The sequence below is a fragment of the Eriocheir sinensis genome, chromosome 59, assembly GCF_024679095.1.
Source record: "Eriocheir sinensis breed Jianghai 21 chromosome 59, ASM2467909v1, whole genome shotgun sequence".
Lineage (NCBI taxonomy): Eukaryota > Metazoa > Arthropoda > Malacostraca > Decapoda > Varunidae > Eriocheir > Eriocheir sinensis.
Window position 1 is genome coordinate 1,605,150 of NC_066567.1, and position 16,360 is coordinate 1,621,509.

The 16,360-nt window shown below is 45.6% G+C and overlaps 1 protein-coding gene and 1 long non-coding RNA gene across 2 annotated transcripts in view; one reads left to right on the forward strand and one right to left on the reverse strand.

Moving 5' to 3' along the window:
- Nucleotides 1-1,094: 1,094 nt before the first annotated feature.
- The window catches only part of LOC126985324 (uncharacterized), a 46,572-nt gene continuing 31,306 nt past the window's right edge, over nucleotides 1,095-16,360 (reverse strand). Inside the window, exons 27-41 of the mRNA XM_050840079.1 lie at nucleotides 15,509-15,701; nucleotides 15,099-15,211; nucleotides 13,398-13,614; nucleotides 13,061-13,173; nucleotides 11,863-11,977; nucleotides 11,430-11,650; nucleotides 11,127-11,316; nucleotides 10,533-10,705; nucleotides 9,690-9,796; nucleotides 7,656-7,813; nucleotides 7,235-7,356; nucleotides 5,923-6,030; nucleotides 5,344-5,493; nucleotides 3,077-3,241; nucleotides 1,095-1,350 (exon numbers count right to left, since the gene is read on the reverse strand). Coding sequence (XP_050696036.1) covers nucleotides 1,192-1,350; nucleotides 3,077-3,241; nucleotides 5,344-5,493; nucleotides 5,923-6,030; nucleotides 7,235-7,356; nucleotides 7,656-7,813; nucleotides 9,690-9,796; nucleotides 10,533-10,705; nucleotides 11,127-11,316; nucleotides 11,430-11,650; nucleotides 11,863-11,977; nucleotides 13,061-13,173; nucleotides 13,398-13,614; nucleotides 15,099-15,211; nucleotides 15,509-15,701 — 2,304 coding nt within the window. The 3' untranslated portion in view covers nucleotides 1,095-1,191. The remainder of the gene's footprint in view (nucleotides 1,351-3,076; nucleotides 3,242-5,343; nucleotides 5,494-5,922; nucleotides 6,031-7,234; nucleotides 7,357-7,655; nucleotides 7,814-9,689; nucleotides 9,797-10,532; nucleotides 10,706-11,126; nucleotides 11,317-11,429; nucleotides 11,651-11,862; nucleotides 11,978-13,060; nucleotides 13,174-13,397; nucleotides 13,615-15,098; nucleotides 15,212-15,508; nucleotides 15,702-16,360) is intronic.
- Nucleotides 7,804-8,731, forward strand: LOC126985326 (uncharacterized). Its single transcript, XR_007738540.1, has 4 exons — nucleotides 7,804-7,885; nucleotides 7,938-8,145; nucleotides 8,198-8,431; nucleotides 8,484-8,731. It is a non-coding gene; the product is annotated as an uncharacterized LOC126985326 (long non-coding RNA).

Consider the following 16,360-nt stretch of genomic DNA (forward strand, 5'->3'; position numbering starts at 1 on the left):
TTCCTTTCCTTCTCCTTCCCTTTCTCTCCCTTCCCTTCCTTCTCCTTCCCTTTCCTCTGTTCTTCCTTCCTTTCCATTCCCTTTTTATTATTTTCTTTCCCTTTCTTTCCCTTATCCCTTCCCTCCCTTTCCTTCCCTCCTGTTATTCCTAGTTATTTCAATACATAAATATCTCGGTAGTTATTCTTTTAGTTATTTCAATACACAAAAGTCTATTAGTTTTATTTTCAGTCCCTCCAATCCACGAAATCCTTCCCTCCACACGGATATAAATAGCCCTGACACACACACACACACACACACACACGCACACAGGCTCTGGACATCACCCGCAGCCCAGGTAACTATTTTGGGCCCCGTCCGTCAGTTAGCGCCACCCCGGGGACCGAACCCGCGTGCACTCACTCCACCGAGCCATTGGGGAGGGTGCGGTTGGGGGGTGGGGGGGTGGGGGGAAGCTGAAGGTATGGGGAGCGAGATCAGTGTTCATCTGTTCTCCCTTTCCCTTTTCCTTCCCTTACCCTTCCCTTTTACTTTTCTTATCGTTTCCTTTCCTTTCTTTTCCTTTCCCTTCCCTTCCCATACCTTCCCTTCCTTTCCAATCACTTCCTTACCCTACCCGTTCACCCTGTCTGTCCTTTCCATTCCCTTCCTTTCCTCCTTCTCCCTCTTTCCATTCCTTTCGCTCTTTCCTTCCCTCTTCCCTTCCGTTTCCCGCGTCCGAGTTACCCGAGACACTCGTATGTCACACGTATGGATTCTGTCATGTTCGGGGAAGGTGTGTATGTATAGCTTGCCACGCTTGTATCACACACCTGTATATAGTTTTACAGGTGTGGGAAGGCTACCATTGTTGTTGGGTCACTTGGTATGCCCACAACACCACCCCAACACCACCCCACCCCAACACCACCCCACCCCAACACCACCACACAAACACCCACACCACAACACGCAAACACAACACAACACGCAAACACAACACGCAAACACACACACACACACACAAACACACACACAAACACACACAACTGTTTAGGATTCTTTTAAAAGTTCGGAGAGGTTACTTGTGGTCTTAAAAATGAAAGCCTCGATTTAGAACTTATTTATTTCGCCATAGATGTACAAGGTGTTGGACTCCTTAATTACAAGGAAAGATTTACAGGTACGAGGGTCACCTGTACACACAAGTTACAGGTAGAGAGAGTCCGGGTCAACTCCCTTCACGAACACCTTGTAGCGCTCGACACCGCTGACCGTCGACACCAAAACGTACATGTCCTCACCGGCGGCCACGGACACCACGGACAGAGGCGAGACCAAGAACACCTGGCTTGTAATCACGAACCCCTGCAAAGGACAGCGGGTTAGCGGCTTGTACGCGGCGGGGGAAGGAGGGAAAGCCACGTACGTGAGGTTAACAGGATCACGTACATAGGAAGAGATGTCCGTGGTGACCTAAAGGGATGGGAGGGAAATAAGGGCAGAATCACGTACGTACTTGAGTATTATGTCCGTGGTGAGCTTACAGAAGGATGGAAGGTACGGACGAGGGATGATAACGTACGTGATTAGAATAGTACGTGAAATTATGTACTTGGGGACAGAAAAAGGACGTGTAGTTATGAGTTTGTACGTGGCAAGGGAAGGGGAGAGATAAGGACGGAGTTGCGTACGTGATAAGTGAAACGCTGTGATTAAAAACGTCACAAGAATCTTATGCACAAGGACGAAAATCACGTACGTTAAGAAGGGGGATGGGAAAGGCAACACGGACGGACGGGTAAAGGACAGGTTCTTATGGACGAAAAGGGTTCATAGTTTGTTTTTTTACGGACGAAACGGGGTCAGTTTTTTTACGGACGAAACGGGGTCAGTTTTTTTTACGGACGAAAAGGGTTCATAGTTTTTTTTACGGACGAAAAGGGTTCATAGTTTTTTTTACGGACGAAAAGGGTTCATAGTTTTTTTTACGGACGAAAAGGGTTCATAGTTTTTTTTACGGACGAAAAGGGTTCATAGTTTTTTTTACGGACGAAAAGGGTTCATAGTTTTTTTTACGGACGAAAAGGGTTCATAGTTTTTTTTACGGACGAAAAGGGTTCATAGTTTTTTTTACGGACGAAAAGGGTTCATAGTTTTTTTTACGGACGAAAAGGGTTCATAGTTTTTTTTACGAACGAAAAGGGTTCATAGTTTTTTTACGGACGAAAAGGGTTCATAGTTTTTTTTACGGACGAAAAGGGTTCAGAGTTTTTTTTACGGACGAAAAGGGTTCAGAGTTTTTTTTACGGACGAAAAGGGTTCATAGTTTTTTAAGGACAGAGTTAAGTACTGAAACGCTAAGGACAGAGAGTTAAGTATTGAAACGCGGGGAGTAAATACGAACGGACATTAATACGTATCAAAGGACAAGAACCACGTACGAAAGAGTGGAGGAGGCTGAAGATTATCTAAGGTCAGAGTTGCGTACGTGGGGCAGCTAAGGACGAGAGGAGAGAAAGAGAGGGATGTAGGAGCAAACTTTAAAAACTTCGGTAAAATGCTTTGGTCAGATTCTGTTAAAGTTCGGGGGATGAGGAAACAAGTTAGCCGAGGTCTGTTAAGTCTGAATTCCTTACGGGCAAAGTTAGCCAGTCAGTCGGTCGGTCAGTCAATGATTCGGAAAGCAAGTCATTCAGTCAGTCAGTCAGTAATACAGTTATGCAACCAGCCAGTCAGTTACTCAGCCATGCAGTCAACCAGTCAATCACAGTCAGTCAGCCATAGAATAACAACCAGCCAGTCAGTTACCCAGCCATACAGTCAATCACCCAGTCAGTCAGCCATAGAATAACAACCAGTCAGTCAGTTACCCAGCCATACAGTCAACCAATCACCCAGTCAGTCAGCCATAGAATAAATCAACCAGTCAGTCAGTCATCCAGTCAATCTTAAGTAACCTCATACAAAAAAATGAAAAGAAATTAAAATAATGAAAATACGGTCAACCAAATCTCCAGTCAGTCAATCACCCACTCAGTCAACCACAGAGTAACAACCACCCACTCAACCAAAACACACAACTCTAACCCACCTCAGAATGTTTGTACACACACACGTAGAGGCAATGCTTGGAGGGGGAGGCGAGGATCAGGTACACGGACCGGTCGACACGAACGGTGGTTTGGGACACGACCCCGAACGCTGCAATCGACTGGGACTCTACGAAGTGACGTGTGGCCTTGTTGTAGCGGTATACCTGTTGATGGGAGCCAGGGGTAAGGGTGGACAGGTGTGTGAACAGGTGTGTGGTGGGGTGGGCAAGAGGAGGAAAGAGGAATGAGCAGATAAAGACGAGGAAAGAGGGATGAAGACACCAAGAGGAAAGGAGATAAGGAGAATTTAAGAGGAAATGTAAGAAAGGAAAAGAGGAAAAGAAAGAAGAGGAAGAGAAAAACAAGAGTAGGAGAGAGAACGAAGGAAGGAAACCGTGAAAAAAAATTAGGAAATGAGGAGGAAGAGGAAGAAAGTCAAGAGGAAATGAAGGAAAACGAAAAAATCAGACAGGAAAAGAAAGAAGAGTAAAAGAAAAAAACAAGAGTACGAGAGACCACAAAGGAAGGAAACTGCAAAAAAGTAAGAGGAAAATCAAGAGGAAATGAAGGAAAACGAAAAAATCAGGCAGGAAAAGAAAAAAAACAAGAGTAAGAGAGACCACGAAGGAAGGAAACAGAGCAAAAAAAGTAAGAGGAAAGAGAAGGAAGGAGGAAAATCAAGAGGAAATTAAGGAAAAAAAATAAGACAGAAGCAAGAGAAAAACAAGGAAGGGAAAGAGCGAAGCGATAACCAGAGAAAATACGATGAAAGAGGAAGAGGAGGAAGAGGAAGAGGAAGAGGAAGAGCAAGAGGGTCGCGGTTATTACTGGATCCTAAGCCTCTGGAAATATTAGCGCCAAAGAGGATTAAACTCTCCTCCGATCACTCAACTCGAGATCGGAACCAATACTCAGCGTCTCCTAGCCTAATATGACCAGGTTTTTTCCTCTTAAACTTTCCTCTTCCTCCTCCTCCTCTTCTTCTTACTCTTTCCTCCTTTCCTTTTCCATATTTCCTTCTTTCCTCTTTCCTCCTCCTAAACTTCCCTTCTTCTCCTTCCTCTCTCCTCCTTTCTCCTCCTCCTCCTTCTCCTCCTCCTCTTTTCTCCTTTCCTCTTCCATCTTTCCTTCCTTTCCTCTCTCTCCTCCAACTAAATTTCCCTTCTCTTCCATTCTCCCTCCTTTCCTCCCTTCCTTCCTTCCTTCCTTCATTCACTTTCCTTCCCTTCTTCCTTCCTTTTTCCTTCCTTCCTTCCTTCCTTTCCCTTCCCCTCCTTCCTTCCTTCCTACCTTTCTTCCCCTTACTTCCTTCCTTCCTCCCTTCCCTTCCCTTCCTTTTCCCTTCCTTCTTTTCTTTCCCTTCCCTTAAATCTCTTCTATTACCTCCATCTCCTCTCCTCCCATCTATCTATCTATCCTTCTCTCTCTCCCTCTCTCTCTCCCTCCCTCTCCAATTAAGGGGCTTATTAATAGTTTCAAGTGGACCTCTTCGGCACTTTCCTTTTAATCCTCCGGGAATTTTATCTTGGAGTTAAGGCCTCACGTGTTGGGAGGAACCAGCGTCATCATCATCAGGAGTTTTACGCATTACAAGACCCGTTAAAACCAAGGATTAAATAAGACTAATGCAGGACTAAGGGAAGCTATAGAAATCTGAACCTTTTAAATATATATGGAAAGAGGAGAGGGAGAAAAAGGAGGAAAGGGAGAAAGAAAAAAGAAAAAAGGAGAGGGATAAAAGGAAAAGAGGGGATTAGAAGAGAGGAAGAAAAGAGAGGAAGAAAAGAGAGGAAGAAAAGAGAGGAAGAAAAGAGAGGAAGAAAAGAGAGGAAGAAAAGAGAGGAAGAAAAGAGAGGAAGAAAAGAGAGGAAGAAAAGAGGAAACATCAAGATAAACGCAGAAAATAACGAAAACATCAAAGAAATAAAAACGTAAAGAAACAAATCTAAATAACTGAACAAAACTCCTCAAAAATAAAAACTTAAAATATGCAAGGAAAAAAAGCGAATTATAAAACTAAACCCGAATACCAAGACTAAAGAAAACTGTAAACTATAAAACTAAACCCGAATACCAAGACTAAAGAAAACTGTAAACAAGACACTAATGGATAAATAAACAATTTTTTTTTTTTACAACAAAGGCGGCAGCTCAAGGACACACAAAAAAAGGAAACCATAATAAAAAAAACACTTGCTGCTCCTAAAAAAAAAAAGAATCCAAAGAGGAGACCGAAAGAGAACAAATCCCCATAATTCACACTCACCAGGACTTTCGAGGAGCAGGAGGCGGCGAAGGGCGTCTGTTTGGGGGGCGCGGCCATGCCCTGCGCCAGTACCAGGAAGGTCTCGCCCATAACCTGAACGAAGGACCCGCTGGAGACGTGGCTGGCGAGGTGCTCAGAGGCGGCGCGGAACTGTCGGAAGGAAGGAGAGGTGTTAGAAGATGGAGTTCGTGGTAGACGGACAAATTCGAGTTCGTGGTATACGGACAAATTCGAGTTCGTGGTATACGGACAAATTCGAGTTCGTGGTATACGGACAAATTCGAGTTCGTGGTATACGGACAAATTCGAGTTCGTGGTATACGGACAAATTCGAAAATGAAATTAGTAGCAGAAAAACTGACTGTGTGGTTTGTAAGGTGCTGAGAGGCAGGAGTAGGAGAGGAGTTCGAAGAGAAAAGATGAGTTAGTAAAGGAAATAGACGAAGATGAAGAATATGGAATAGTTAGATGATGTAGGAATGAACTGGTAGAGGAAAATTAATGGATTGGAAGAGGAGTAATTATAGGAAAGACATGATGGAGGAAACTAGAGAAAACAGGAGACATGACACACCGTACCTGTCTGGAAGAAGAGTCCCAGCGAAGGATCTCCGAGGTGGTCACGTATTTGTCGACGGAGGTGTAGCCGTAGGAGTTAGCAAGGAGGAGGAACCACGTATCTCCAGCCTGAGAGAGAGAGGAGAAAAAACATTTGATTCTAACACCACTAACCTTAAATGGCAACTCAGTCATTTAGAACAAGGAAACGGAGCCAAAATCTAATCACCTCTAACCTTAAATGGCAACTCAAATCATTTAGAACAAGGAAACTGAGCCAAAATCTTATCACCTCTAACCTTAAATGGCAACTCAATCATTTAGAACAAGGAAACAGAGCCAAAATCTTAACACCTCTAACCTTAAATGGCAACTCAATCATTTAGAACAAGGAAACTGAGCCAAAATCTAATCACCTCTAACCTTAAATGGCAACTCAATCATTTAGAACAAGGAAACTGAGCCAAAATCTAATCACCTCTAACCTTAAATGGCAACTCAATCATTTAGAACAAGGAAACCGAGCCAAAATCTAATCACCTCTAACCTTAAATGGCAACTCAGTCATTTAGAACAAGGAAACAGCCAAAATCTTACCACCTCTAACCTTAAATGGCAACTCAAGTAATTTAGAACAAGGAAACTGAGCCAAAATCTTATCACCTCTAACCTTAAAGGGCAACTCAATCATTTAGAACAAGGAAACAGAGCCAAAATCTTATCACCTCTAACCTTAAATGGCAACTCAATCATTTAGAACAAGGAAACTGAGCCAAAATCTTATCACCTCTAACCTTAAATGGCAACTCAATCATTTAGAACAAGGAAACAGAGCCAAAATCTTATCACCTCTAACCTTAAATGGCAACTCAGTCATTTAGAACAAGGAAACTGAGCCAAAATCTTAACACCTCTAACCTTAAAGGGCAACTCAGTCATTTAGAACAAGGAAACTGAGCCAAAATCTTAACACCTCTAACCTTAAAGGGCAACTCAGTCATTTAGAACAAGGAAACTGAGCCAAAATCTTAACACCTCTAACCTTAAATGGCAACTCAGTCATTTAGAACAAGGAAACTGAGCCAAAATCTTAACACCTCTAACCTTAAAGGGCAACTCAATCATTTAGAACAAGGAAACTGAGCCAAAATCTTATCACCTCTAACCTTAAATGGCAACTCAATCATTTAGAACAAGTAATCATTTAGAACAAGGAAACTGAGCCAAAATCTTAACACCTCTAACCTTAAATGGCAACTCAGTCATTTAGAACAAGGAAACAAGAGCCAAAATCGCAAGTGGCAAAAGTCTTAAATCATCAAAATTTCCTCACCCTCGTCACGTCCAGGTCCACCACGAGTGCTTTAGTCTGCCAGCGAGTCACCACGTGCAGGCTGGCGGAGGAGGCGGCCACGCGCACCACCACCATTTCAGTTTCCGCCTCGCTGCCGTAAGCTGCCGGCGGATAGGAAAGTGTTGATGGACGAAGGAAGGAAAATTAAGTCTTGGGTTTGTGAAGGAGGTTTGGGATAAGAGTTGTTTAGAGTCTCTTGAGTTTAGAATATAATAAGCCTCTAGAAATATTAGAACCAAGAGGAAAGAGTCAAAAGGAAGAGGACTAAGAGGGTGGTTAAGAGGAGGAGCAAGAGGAAGGGTGGCCATTACTAGTTCATAACCCTCTGGAAACACCACCAAAGAGAATCGGACACCAATAAGCCTCTGGAAACACTACCGAAGAGGATTCAACACCGTACCCTCGTCGCCGCTGTTCCTGTAGAGCGCCATCACCAGGTACTCTTCCCCGTCAGCCTGGAACATGGCACAGTCCACGAGGAGGCCCTGGAGCATGAGAGGAGCCGAGGAGCGGTGGGCTAATGTCACCTTGACCTGCATGCTGTCCCCGCCAACACACCTGGAAGAAGCGACAGGTAGGTTATGACGATAATATTTGTAGGAAGGTTATGCCAAGAATATTTGTAGGAAGGTTATGCCAAGAATATTTGTAGAAAGGTTATGCCAAGAATATTTGTAGAAAGGTTATGCCAAGAATATTTGTAGGAAGGTTATGCCAAGAATATTTGTAGGAAGGTTATGCCAAGAATATTTGTAGGAAGGTTATGCCAAGAATATTTGTAGGAAGGTTATGCCAAGAATATTTGTAGGAAGGTTATGCCAAGAATATTTGTAGGAAGGTTATGCCAAGAATATTTGTAGGAAGGTTATGCCAAGAATATTTGTAGGAAGGTTATGCCAAGAATATTTGTAGGAAGGTTATGCCGAGAATATTTGTAGGAAGGTTATGCCAAGAATATTTGTAGGAAGGTTATGCCAAGAATATTTGTAGGAAGGTTATGCCAAGAATATTTGTAGGAAGGTTATGCCAAGAATATTTGTAGGAAGGTTATGCCAAGAATATTTGTAGGAAGGTTATGCCAAGAATATTTGTAGGAAGGTTATGCCAAGAATATTTGTAGGAAGGTTATGCCAAGAATATTTGTAGGAAGGTTATGCCAAGAATATTTGTAGGAAGGTTATGCCAAGAATATTTGTAGGAAGGTTATGACGATAATATTTGTAGGAAGGTTATGCCAAGAATATTTGTAGGAAGGTTATGCCAAGAATATTTGTAGGAAGGTTATGCCAAAATGGAAACAAAGGCAGCAGAGGGCAGCTTCGTAGATCCAAGTCTCCCTTCCCTCATCTTCCGTTCCATTTCCGTCTTCCATTCATTTTTTTTCCAACCCAAAATATATGACCCACTGGAACTTTCAAAACCACAACATTTAACAGACAGAGACACAGACAGAAAGGTAGAGACAGACAGACACAGGCAGAGAGACACAGGCAGAGACAGCGCAAGTCTGCCCCCGTAAAACCACAACCTTTAACAGACAGAGAGACACAGACACAAAGGTAGAGACAGACACAGGCAGAGAGAGAGACAGACAGCGCAAGTCGGCCCCCGTAAAACCACAACCTTTAACAGAGATACAGGCAGGAAGCGCAAAACAGCCTACACAAACAAGTCCCTCACGCTTCAGTATTCAACAAGCCTTCAGGGGTAATAAATCGAGACACCACGGAGCGTCCAGCCGGCAACCACCAACACACCGACCCAGATACGACCAGCGCCTAGCCATGGAGACACGGGTTGAAGGGTGGCGGTATTAAGGTTGCACAAGGCTTATTTATGAGGTGGTGTTTGTGTTGGGACTTGGTGTTGCGTGTGTGACCTAGTGCTGTGTGAGATCGGGAGGGGAGGGAAGGGAGAGAGGAAAGAGAGGAAAGAAAGGGAAGGGAAGGAACGAGAGAGGAAAGAAGGAGAGAGAGGAAAGAAAGAGAGGAAAGAAGGAGAGAGAGGAAAGAAAGAGAGGAAGGAAGGAGAGAGAGGAAAGAAAGAGGAAGGAAGGAGAGAGAGGAAAGAAAGAGAGGAAGGAAGGAGAGAGAGGAAAGAAAGAGAGGAAGGAAGGAGAGAGGAAAAAAAAAAGAGGAAGGAAGGAGAGAGAGGAAAGAAAGAGAGGAAGGAAGGAGAGAGGAAAAAAAAAAGAGGAAGGAAGGAGAGAGAGGAAAGAAAGAGAGGAAGGAAGGAGAGAGGAAAAAAAAAAGAGGAAGGAAGGAGAGAGGAAAAAAAAAAGAGGAAGGAAGGAGGAAAGAATGCAAGAGAACAGAGTATTAAGAATGAGTGTGTCTGACTGCAAGATTCACCGCTGAAAGTCTAACCCCGCGCCGAGAAATTCTATAAAACGCGCTGAGAAAGTCTACAATAAATTCCTCCCCTGTTTACTTACTGTGAGTGAACGGAGAGGAGGTGCTGTCCATCTTGAGTTTGGTGCGTAGTGATGGCCTGCCCGCTGCTCAGGTGGGGGACAGGTGTTAGACTCGTGTCATTGCCAACCTGGGGAGAATTTTAAGCAGGTCTCGGAAGGTTATTAGCGAGATGTTTTTTTTTTTTTCGAGCAAGTGTTTCAGGTATTTACTCCATCTTTATTCACTTTAGTTAATATTCGTTTTAGTTAAGTCCCCCTTCTTTCCTCACCACGAATTTTAAGGCGTCAGATTATATTAGGTTTTTCAGAGCATGTGTAGTTCAGTTTAATTTCTTCTACTCGCTATCTTTTGTTCCCTTCGTTTATCCAAGTTTCCCTTCCCTTATTTTCCCCTCCATTCCGATCCTCTGTTCCTTTTTTTCCATCCCCTTCCTCCTTCCTTTCCTGCCTTCCACTCCTTCCTCTTTCCTCTCCTCCGTTTCTTCTTCCCTTGCCCTCTACTTCTCTTCCCTCCTCCGCACTCCCTTCGTTTATCAAAGTCTCCCTTCCCTTGTTTTCCCCTCCATTCCTGTCCTCTATTCCTATTTTTCCATCCCCTTCCTCCTTCCTTTCCTGCCTTTCCTGCCTTCCACTCCTTTCCCTTTCCTCTCCTCCGTTTCTTCTTCCCTTGCCCTCCCCTTCCCTTCCCTCCTCCCCACTCCCTTCGTTTATCAAAGTCTCCCTTCCCTTGTTTTCCCCTCCATTCCTGTCCTCTATTCCTATTTTTCCATCCCCTTATTACTTTCCTGTCTTCTACTACTTTCCCTTTCCTCTCCGGTTTCTTCTTCCCTTGCTATCCCCTTCCCTCCTCCCCTCCTTCCTCACCACGAAGTACTGGTTCTCGCGGTCACATCCACACAGCAGCACATGACAGCTGGAGATTCTGAGCACGTGGCCGGTCGTAACACCAGGCACGGCGCCCCACCACATCATCCCGTATGCGTCGGTCTCTCTCGGCAGGAAGATGCGCTCGAGAGATGCCATTTCCGCGTATAACTCTGGATGGGGGAGGAGGAGATGCTTGGTAATAGAGAAAGAGATTAGACAGCTATATAGCAAGTCATTGTAAACTATGCCACACCCTATCGAATGCTCCAAGATCTCATTTCTGTGTATAGCTCTGGATGGGGAGGAGAGTAGATGTTTAGTAATAGAGAAAGAAGAGATTAGACACGTAGTTATATAATAAGTCACCGTAAACTGTGCCACACCCTATCGAATGATCCTGGAGTCATTTCGGCGTATAACTCTGGATGAGAAGAAGAACTGACACTTAGTAATAGAGAAAGAGGAGATCAGACACGTAATGATATAAGTCGCTAAACTATGCCACACCCTATCGAATGCTCCTAGGATGTCATTTTCACGTATAAATTTCCTCCTCCTCTCCCCCTTTCCTCCCTTCTCTCCCTTCCTTACCTCTGGCCTTGATATAGTTGTCAGCGTTAAGAGAGCCGAACTGCCCCAGGATGTCTGCAATGCGTCTTTGCTCTTGGGCGAGGCGGTGCTGGATCTGGGACACGCGCTGGGCCAAGACGGAGAGGTCGTGACCGTTCACAGTGCCCGTTACCTCCGTACCCGCGAGACACCGCACGGAACCCTCGAACCGCTGAAGAAGGGAAAGAGGGCACTGAAGGAGATCTTGCAGGAGGGATTTGAGGTGGATAGATCTGCATATCACATCCATATCACCACCACCACCACCACCACCAGTCCACTCACCACGTCCACCCGCACGGTCGCCGCTCCCTGATTCAGCGTCACGATCGTTCGGTTCAGCTTCGTCACGTCCACACCGTTGAGAGTCGCCACGCGCAGGCCGCCACCCACCAGCAGGCCGCCCGCGAGGAGCTTGGCGCCCACGATGACCTGCCTGGCCTGACCCGCGCGGAGAACCAGGTCACTAATGCTCACGTTGTTTATGCTGGTGGTTGTGATGTCGCCTGCACGAGAAGGAAGATAGAGAAAGATAGAGAAAAAATTTAAAGCAAAGGAAAACAAAGGAAATAAAAGATAAAGAAAAGATAACCCACAATACATAATTAAGATAAGTTAGCAAAGAATGGGTGGAACACTTAGGTCTATATAAACACCCATTAATACTAAACATATCTATAAGTTCGTACGGTCGTGTATACATTTTGAAGCGCCTCACCTTCCACTCTGAGCGCCTCGAAGTGGTACGAGCCAACGAGCGTCTGATGGCCGTTCATGGTGACCCTCTCGGAGAACAGTCTTGCCAGGTCCACGCCGTCCACGAGACCGGTCACCTGAGGACGAGGAGGAGAAAGAGGAAGAGGGAGAGGAAACGAAGAAAAAGAGGGAAGAGGAAAAGAAGGAAGAAGAGAACGCAGGTCATTAGAGGAAAGGGAAAGGAGGAAGAGAAAAAGAAGGAAGAGAAACAGATAGAAGGCAGAAGAGAACGCGGGTCATTACTCTCCAAGGACCCGAGAAAGTTAATTGCTTGCCAGGTTGCTTTATTGCCCGCCAGGTTGCTAACTACTTCCTACTGTCTATTCTCAGTTAGTTTCCGCATGGAGTCCAATATTAAGCTTCCCGCTGTGGTCACTTCATAAGATTCACTTGACTGCTTCACCTAAGAGTCCAATATTGTGGTATTGGACGATTGAATGCGACACAGTTTCGCGGCGAAGGCAAAGTTTGGGGTCTATGCTATAACATAACTAAGAATCACTATATATATCATGACGCATAGGATTAACATAGTGCTTCAATTCAGTCACTATGCAAAGACGAAAAGAATGTATCATAACGAGCCCTCTAGAATCACGCAGCCGCAAGAAACTACTGGAGATATGAGGATAGTAGTAGTAGTAGTAGTAGTAGTAGTAGTAGTAATAGTTTGTACGAGTGTAGTTAGTCTGGTTATGGGAGTCCAGCCTGAATTACTAAACTAAAGAGCGCAAGAACATTAAACAAAATAGCTTACGAGTTTACAAGAGTCATACCTTAAAATACTGAATGTGCCGTTCTGTCATTTAGCCGTGACCAGTGAGGAGTGATTCGAAGCTTTAAACGAACCAGCACTAGCCACAACTGCCTCACATAACTTAAACGCGTCAATCTTTAACAATTAGTATTCTCGCTTGTTTGAACTTGCACTATTTCAACCTTCAACAGCTTACAAATGCGCTGATCTTTAATAATCAGTTCTCACGCTTGTATGAACTCTTCCTCAGTCAATCTTCAACGGTTCAATCCCATCAACTCTTATACTCGCGGCCGTGATTCTAAAGAGCTCAGGAACATGACCAATATACACTTGCTCTCCGTAACACGAGCACCTTCCCGCCCCTGCGGCAAGCAAGGCGTCTGGCGCGGCAGCCACTCACCCACAGGTCGCCGAGCACCGCCACGGGGCCGCGGAACGCCAAGCGGGGAGGCGGCCTGTTGACGGCGCCGCCCACTACCACCAGGTCCTGCACTGACACGCCGGCGAGGCTCACTGAGGGGGGGGGAGAAGGAAGGGAAGAAAGGATATCGGAACAGCGTGATAAGGACGTAAGGGAATGGCCAAGGAAGGAAGAGCTTGTAAGGGAATGGCCAAGGAAGAAGAGCTTTTAACATGAACGCAATAAACTAATATAAAACCAGACCCCTGTAACTAGGCACACAGGTATATACCCCCTCCCTTGCACCGCCCCAATTATCACCTGCCCAGTCACCCACCTGCCCGGAGACGCGTCGTGGCCAGCCCGGCCGTGAACACCTTCCGTCCACGCACCACATACGTTCGCCCGTCCATCAGCACCGCGCGCCCCGCCACGGCAGACAGGTCCACGCCGTTCACCAGCACTCCCGCCCCGTCCGCGCCCTCCACGTCGCCGCCCACCTCCAGACGGCCCACCTGCAGCCCCTCCGTCAGGTGAAGATCGCATTCAATCACCTGCGAGGAGGATTAGGTGTGTTCGGAGTATTAGAAAAGTATTTAGAGAAGGGTTTAGCAGACTGTTTACAGGATTGGAGAACAGGTAAGTGAGAACGAGAACAGAACGACAATAGAGAAAAAACTAGAAGAAAAAAAAGAACAGAAAACGAGAAGAGAAAACGATAGAGAACAACTTGCAGCTGCCATGGCCGCCACTACGCCCTAAATCGCTGACCGGGCTCCATAAATTACACCTAATCCATAACTCTTCCCCGAGGTCAGGCACATAAATATTGACAAGCCGTACGGAAAATTAACCGTTCGGGGCTTAATCCTCTAAATTAAAGGGATTAGTAGACTCTCTCCCACGGCCTGGTCACGAGCCTAACAGCGCAGAGGTGACTGCGGATTTCCCACAAGAAGACATCACCAAGCTACAGGAACGAAACAAAAAGTGGCTGCTACAATTCAATGAGGAAAAATGTAAAGTCCTGCACCTTGGGAGAGGATATCTAGCATACCAATACCACATGGGAAACGCTCCATTATCCACCACAGAGGCAGAGAAGGACCTGGGAATGCATGTTATCAGGCTACCAGTGAAGGGATATCCAGCATACCAGTACCACATGGGAAACACTCTACTATCCACCACAGAGGTAGAGAAGGACCTGGGAGTGTATGTTATCAGGCTACCAGAGAAGGGATATCCAGCATACCAATACTACATGGGAAACACACTACTATCCACCACAGAGGCAGAGAAGGACCTGGGAGTGTATGTTACCAGGCTACCAGAGAAGGGATATCCAGCATACCAATACCACATGGGAAACACTCCACTATCCACCACAGAGGCAGAGAAGGACCTGGGAGTGTATGTTACCAGGCTACCAGAGAAGGGATATCCAGCATACCAATACCACATGGGAAACACACTACTATCCACCACAGAGGCAGAGAAGGACCTGGGAGTGTATGTTATCAGGCTACCAGTGAAGGGATATCCAGCATACCAATACCACATGGGAAACACACTACTATCCACCACAGAGGCAGAGAAGGACCTGGGAGTCTATGTTACCAGTGAAGGGATATCCAGCATACCAATACCACATGGGAAACACTCCACTATCCACCACAGAGGCAGAGAAGGACCTGGGAGTGTATGTTATCAGGCTACCAGTGAAGGGATATCCAGCATACCAATACCACATGGGAAACACTCTACTATCCACCACAGAGGCAGAGAAGGACCTGGGAGTGCATGTTACCAAGCTACCAGTGAAGGGATATCCAGCACACCAATACCACATGGGAAACACTCTACTATCCACCACAGAGGCAGAGAAGGACCTGGGAGTGCATGTTACCAGGCTACCAGTGAACGCCGAATCCGTGCCAATCGCAGCGGACGGGTTAACTCCTTGCTCAGTACTACCACCCAAGCCTATATGCTTTCTCCCACCCCCCTTTTCCTCAGCCTCCCTTCACCCACTCACCACGTCCTGGCCCCGCAGCACAGCCTGGGTGAAGAGCGCCTGCACGTCCACGCCATCTACCACCGCGGCGCTCAGCTCACCCACGCGCACGTCATTCAGGAACCGAACAGAACCTGGCGGAGAGAAAATCTTGTTAAAAAAACCGACCTCATTCTTAACCCAGTAGCAGCGGGGATCATGTTTCTTAATGGTCCCTCTAAGCGAGAACAATGAGAAAAAATCATCACTCACAAAACCATTTCATAATATATATCAAAGGATTTGTGATCAGATTATGTATCATCTATTTTTGGGGGTTTATATCATGGCACAAATTTGGCCCGTTGCTGGTACTGGGTTATTCACCACACTCAACAGGTAAGTACAAACCCTCACCTAATTAACACCCTCCATCACCTGTCCAATCTCACCTGTAATCACTTGGTCGGTGGACTTGAGGACGAGGGAGTGGAGGAGCCGCGAGATGTCGATGTTGGAGGTGGTGGTGATGGAGGCGAAGGAAGAGAGGAAGGTTCGCCTCTCAACCACCAGGGTGTCAATCTCCATCCCAGGAATGTCTACGAGAGATTGCCCGTCGCCGCCCACCACGGGACCGGTCTGGATCTTGGGGGGAAAGTGAGAGAGGGGAGCTGAACAGAGGGTCAATTTTTCAATAGGACTTACCATACATGCTTTAGCCGGTAAATCCCCTATAAAAGCTCAAGATGTAGTATAAATAACTGAAAAAAAGAATATGGAGGGGAAGAGATGAAGGGGAAATAAAAGAGGAATTGAAGAGGAAGTGACAAGGAAATTGAGGATATGAGAAACGGCAAGAATTATACTACGAGGCATCTTCATTCCTTCATCCCTATACCGTCAAAATTCCTAAAAGTTAACTAGCATCTTGATCCTCTCATCTCTACATTGTCCATCTTTCTAACGCAAGAGTTAACTAGCATCTCCATTCCTTCATTCCTACTTAAACCAACTCCCTAATGAAAGAACTAACAAGTATCTTCATTGTTTCACCAGTCCAACTTTCTAATGCAAGATTTCGCCAGCATCTTCATTCTTTCATCAGTCCAACTACCTACTGCAAGAGTAAACCATCATCTTCATTCTCTCACACCTTTCACCCAGCCAAACCAATCTCATTAACACCCACTACTGAAATCACACTTACTCTGCTGGTTGGAGTGTGCAGCGAGCCCAAACTATACTACCGTCCAACTTTCTAATGCAAAAGTTTACCATCATCTGCATTCTCTCACACCTTTCAC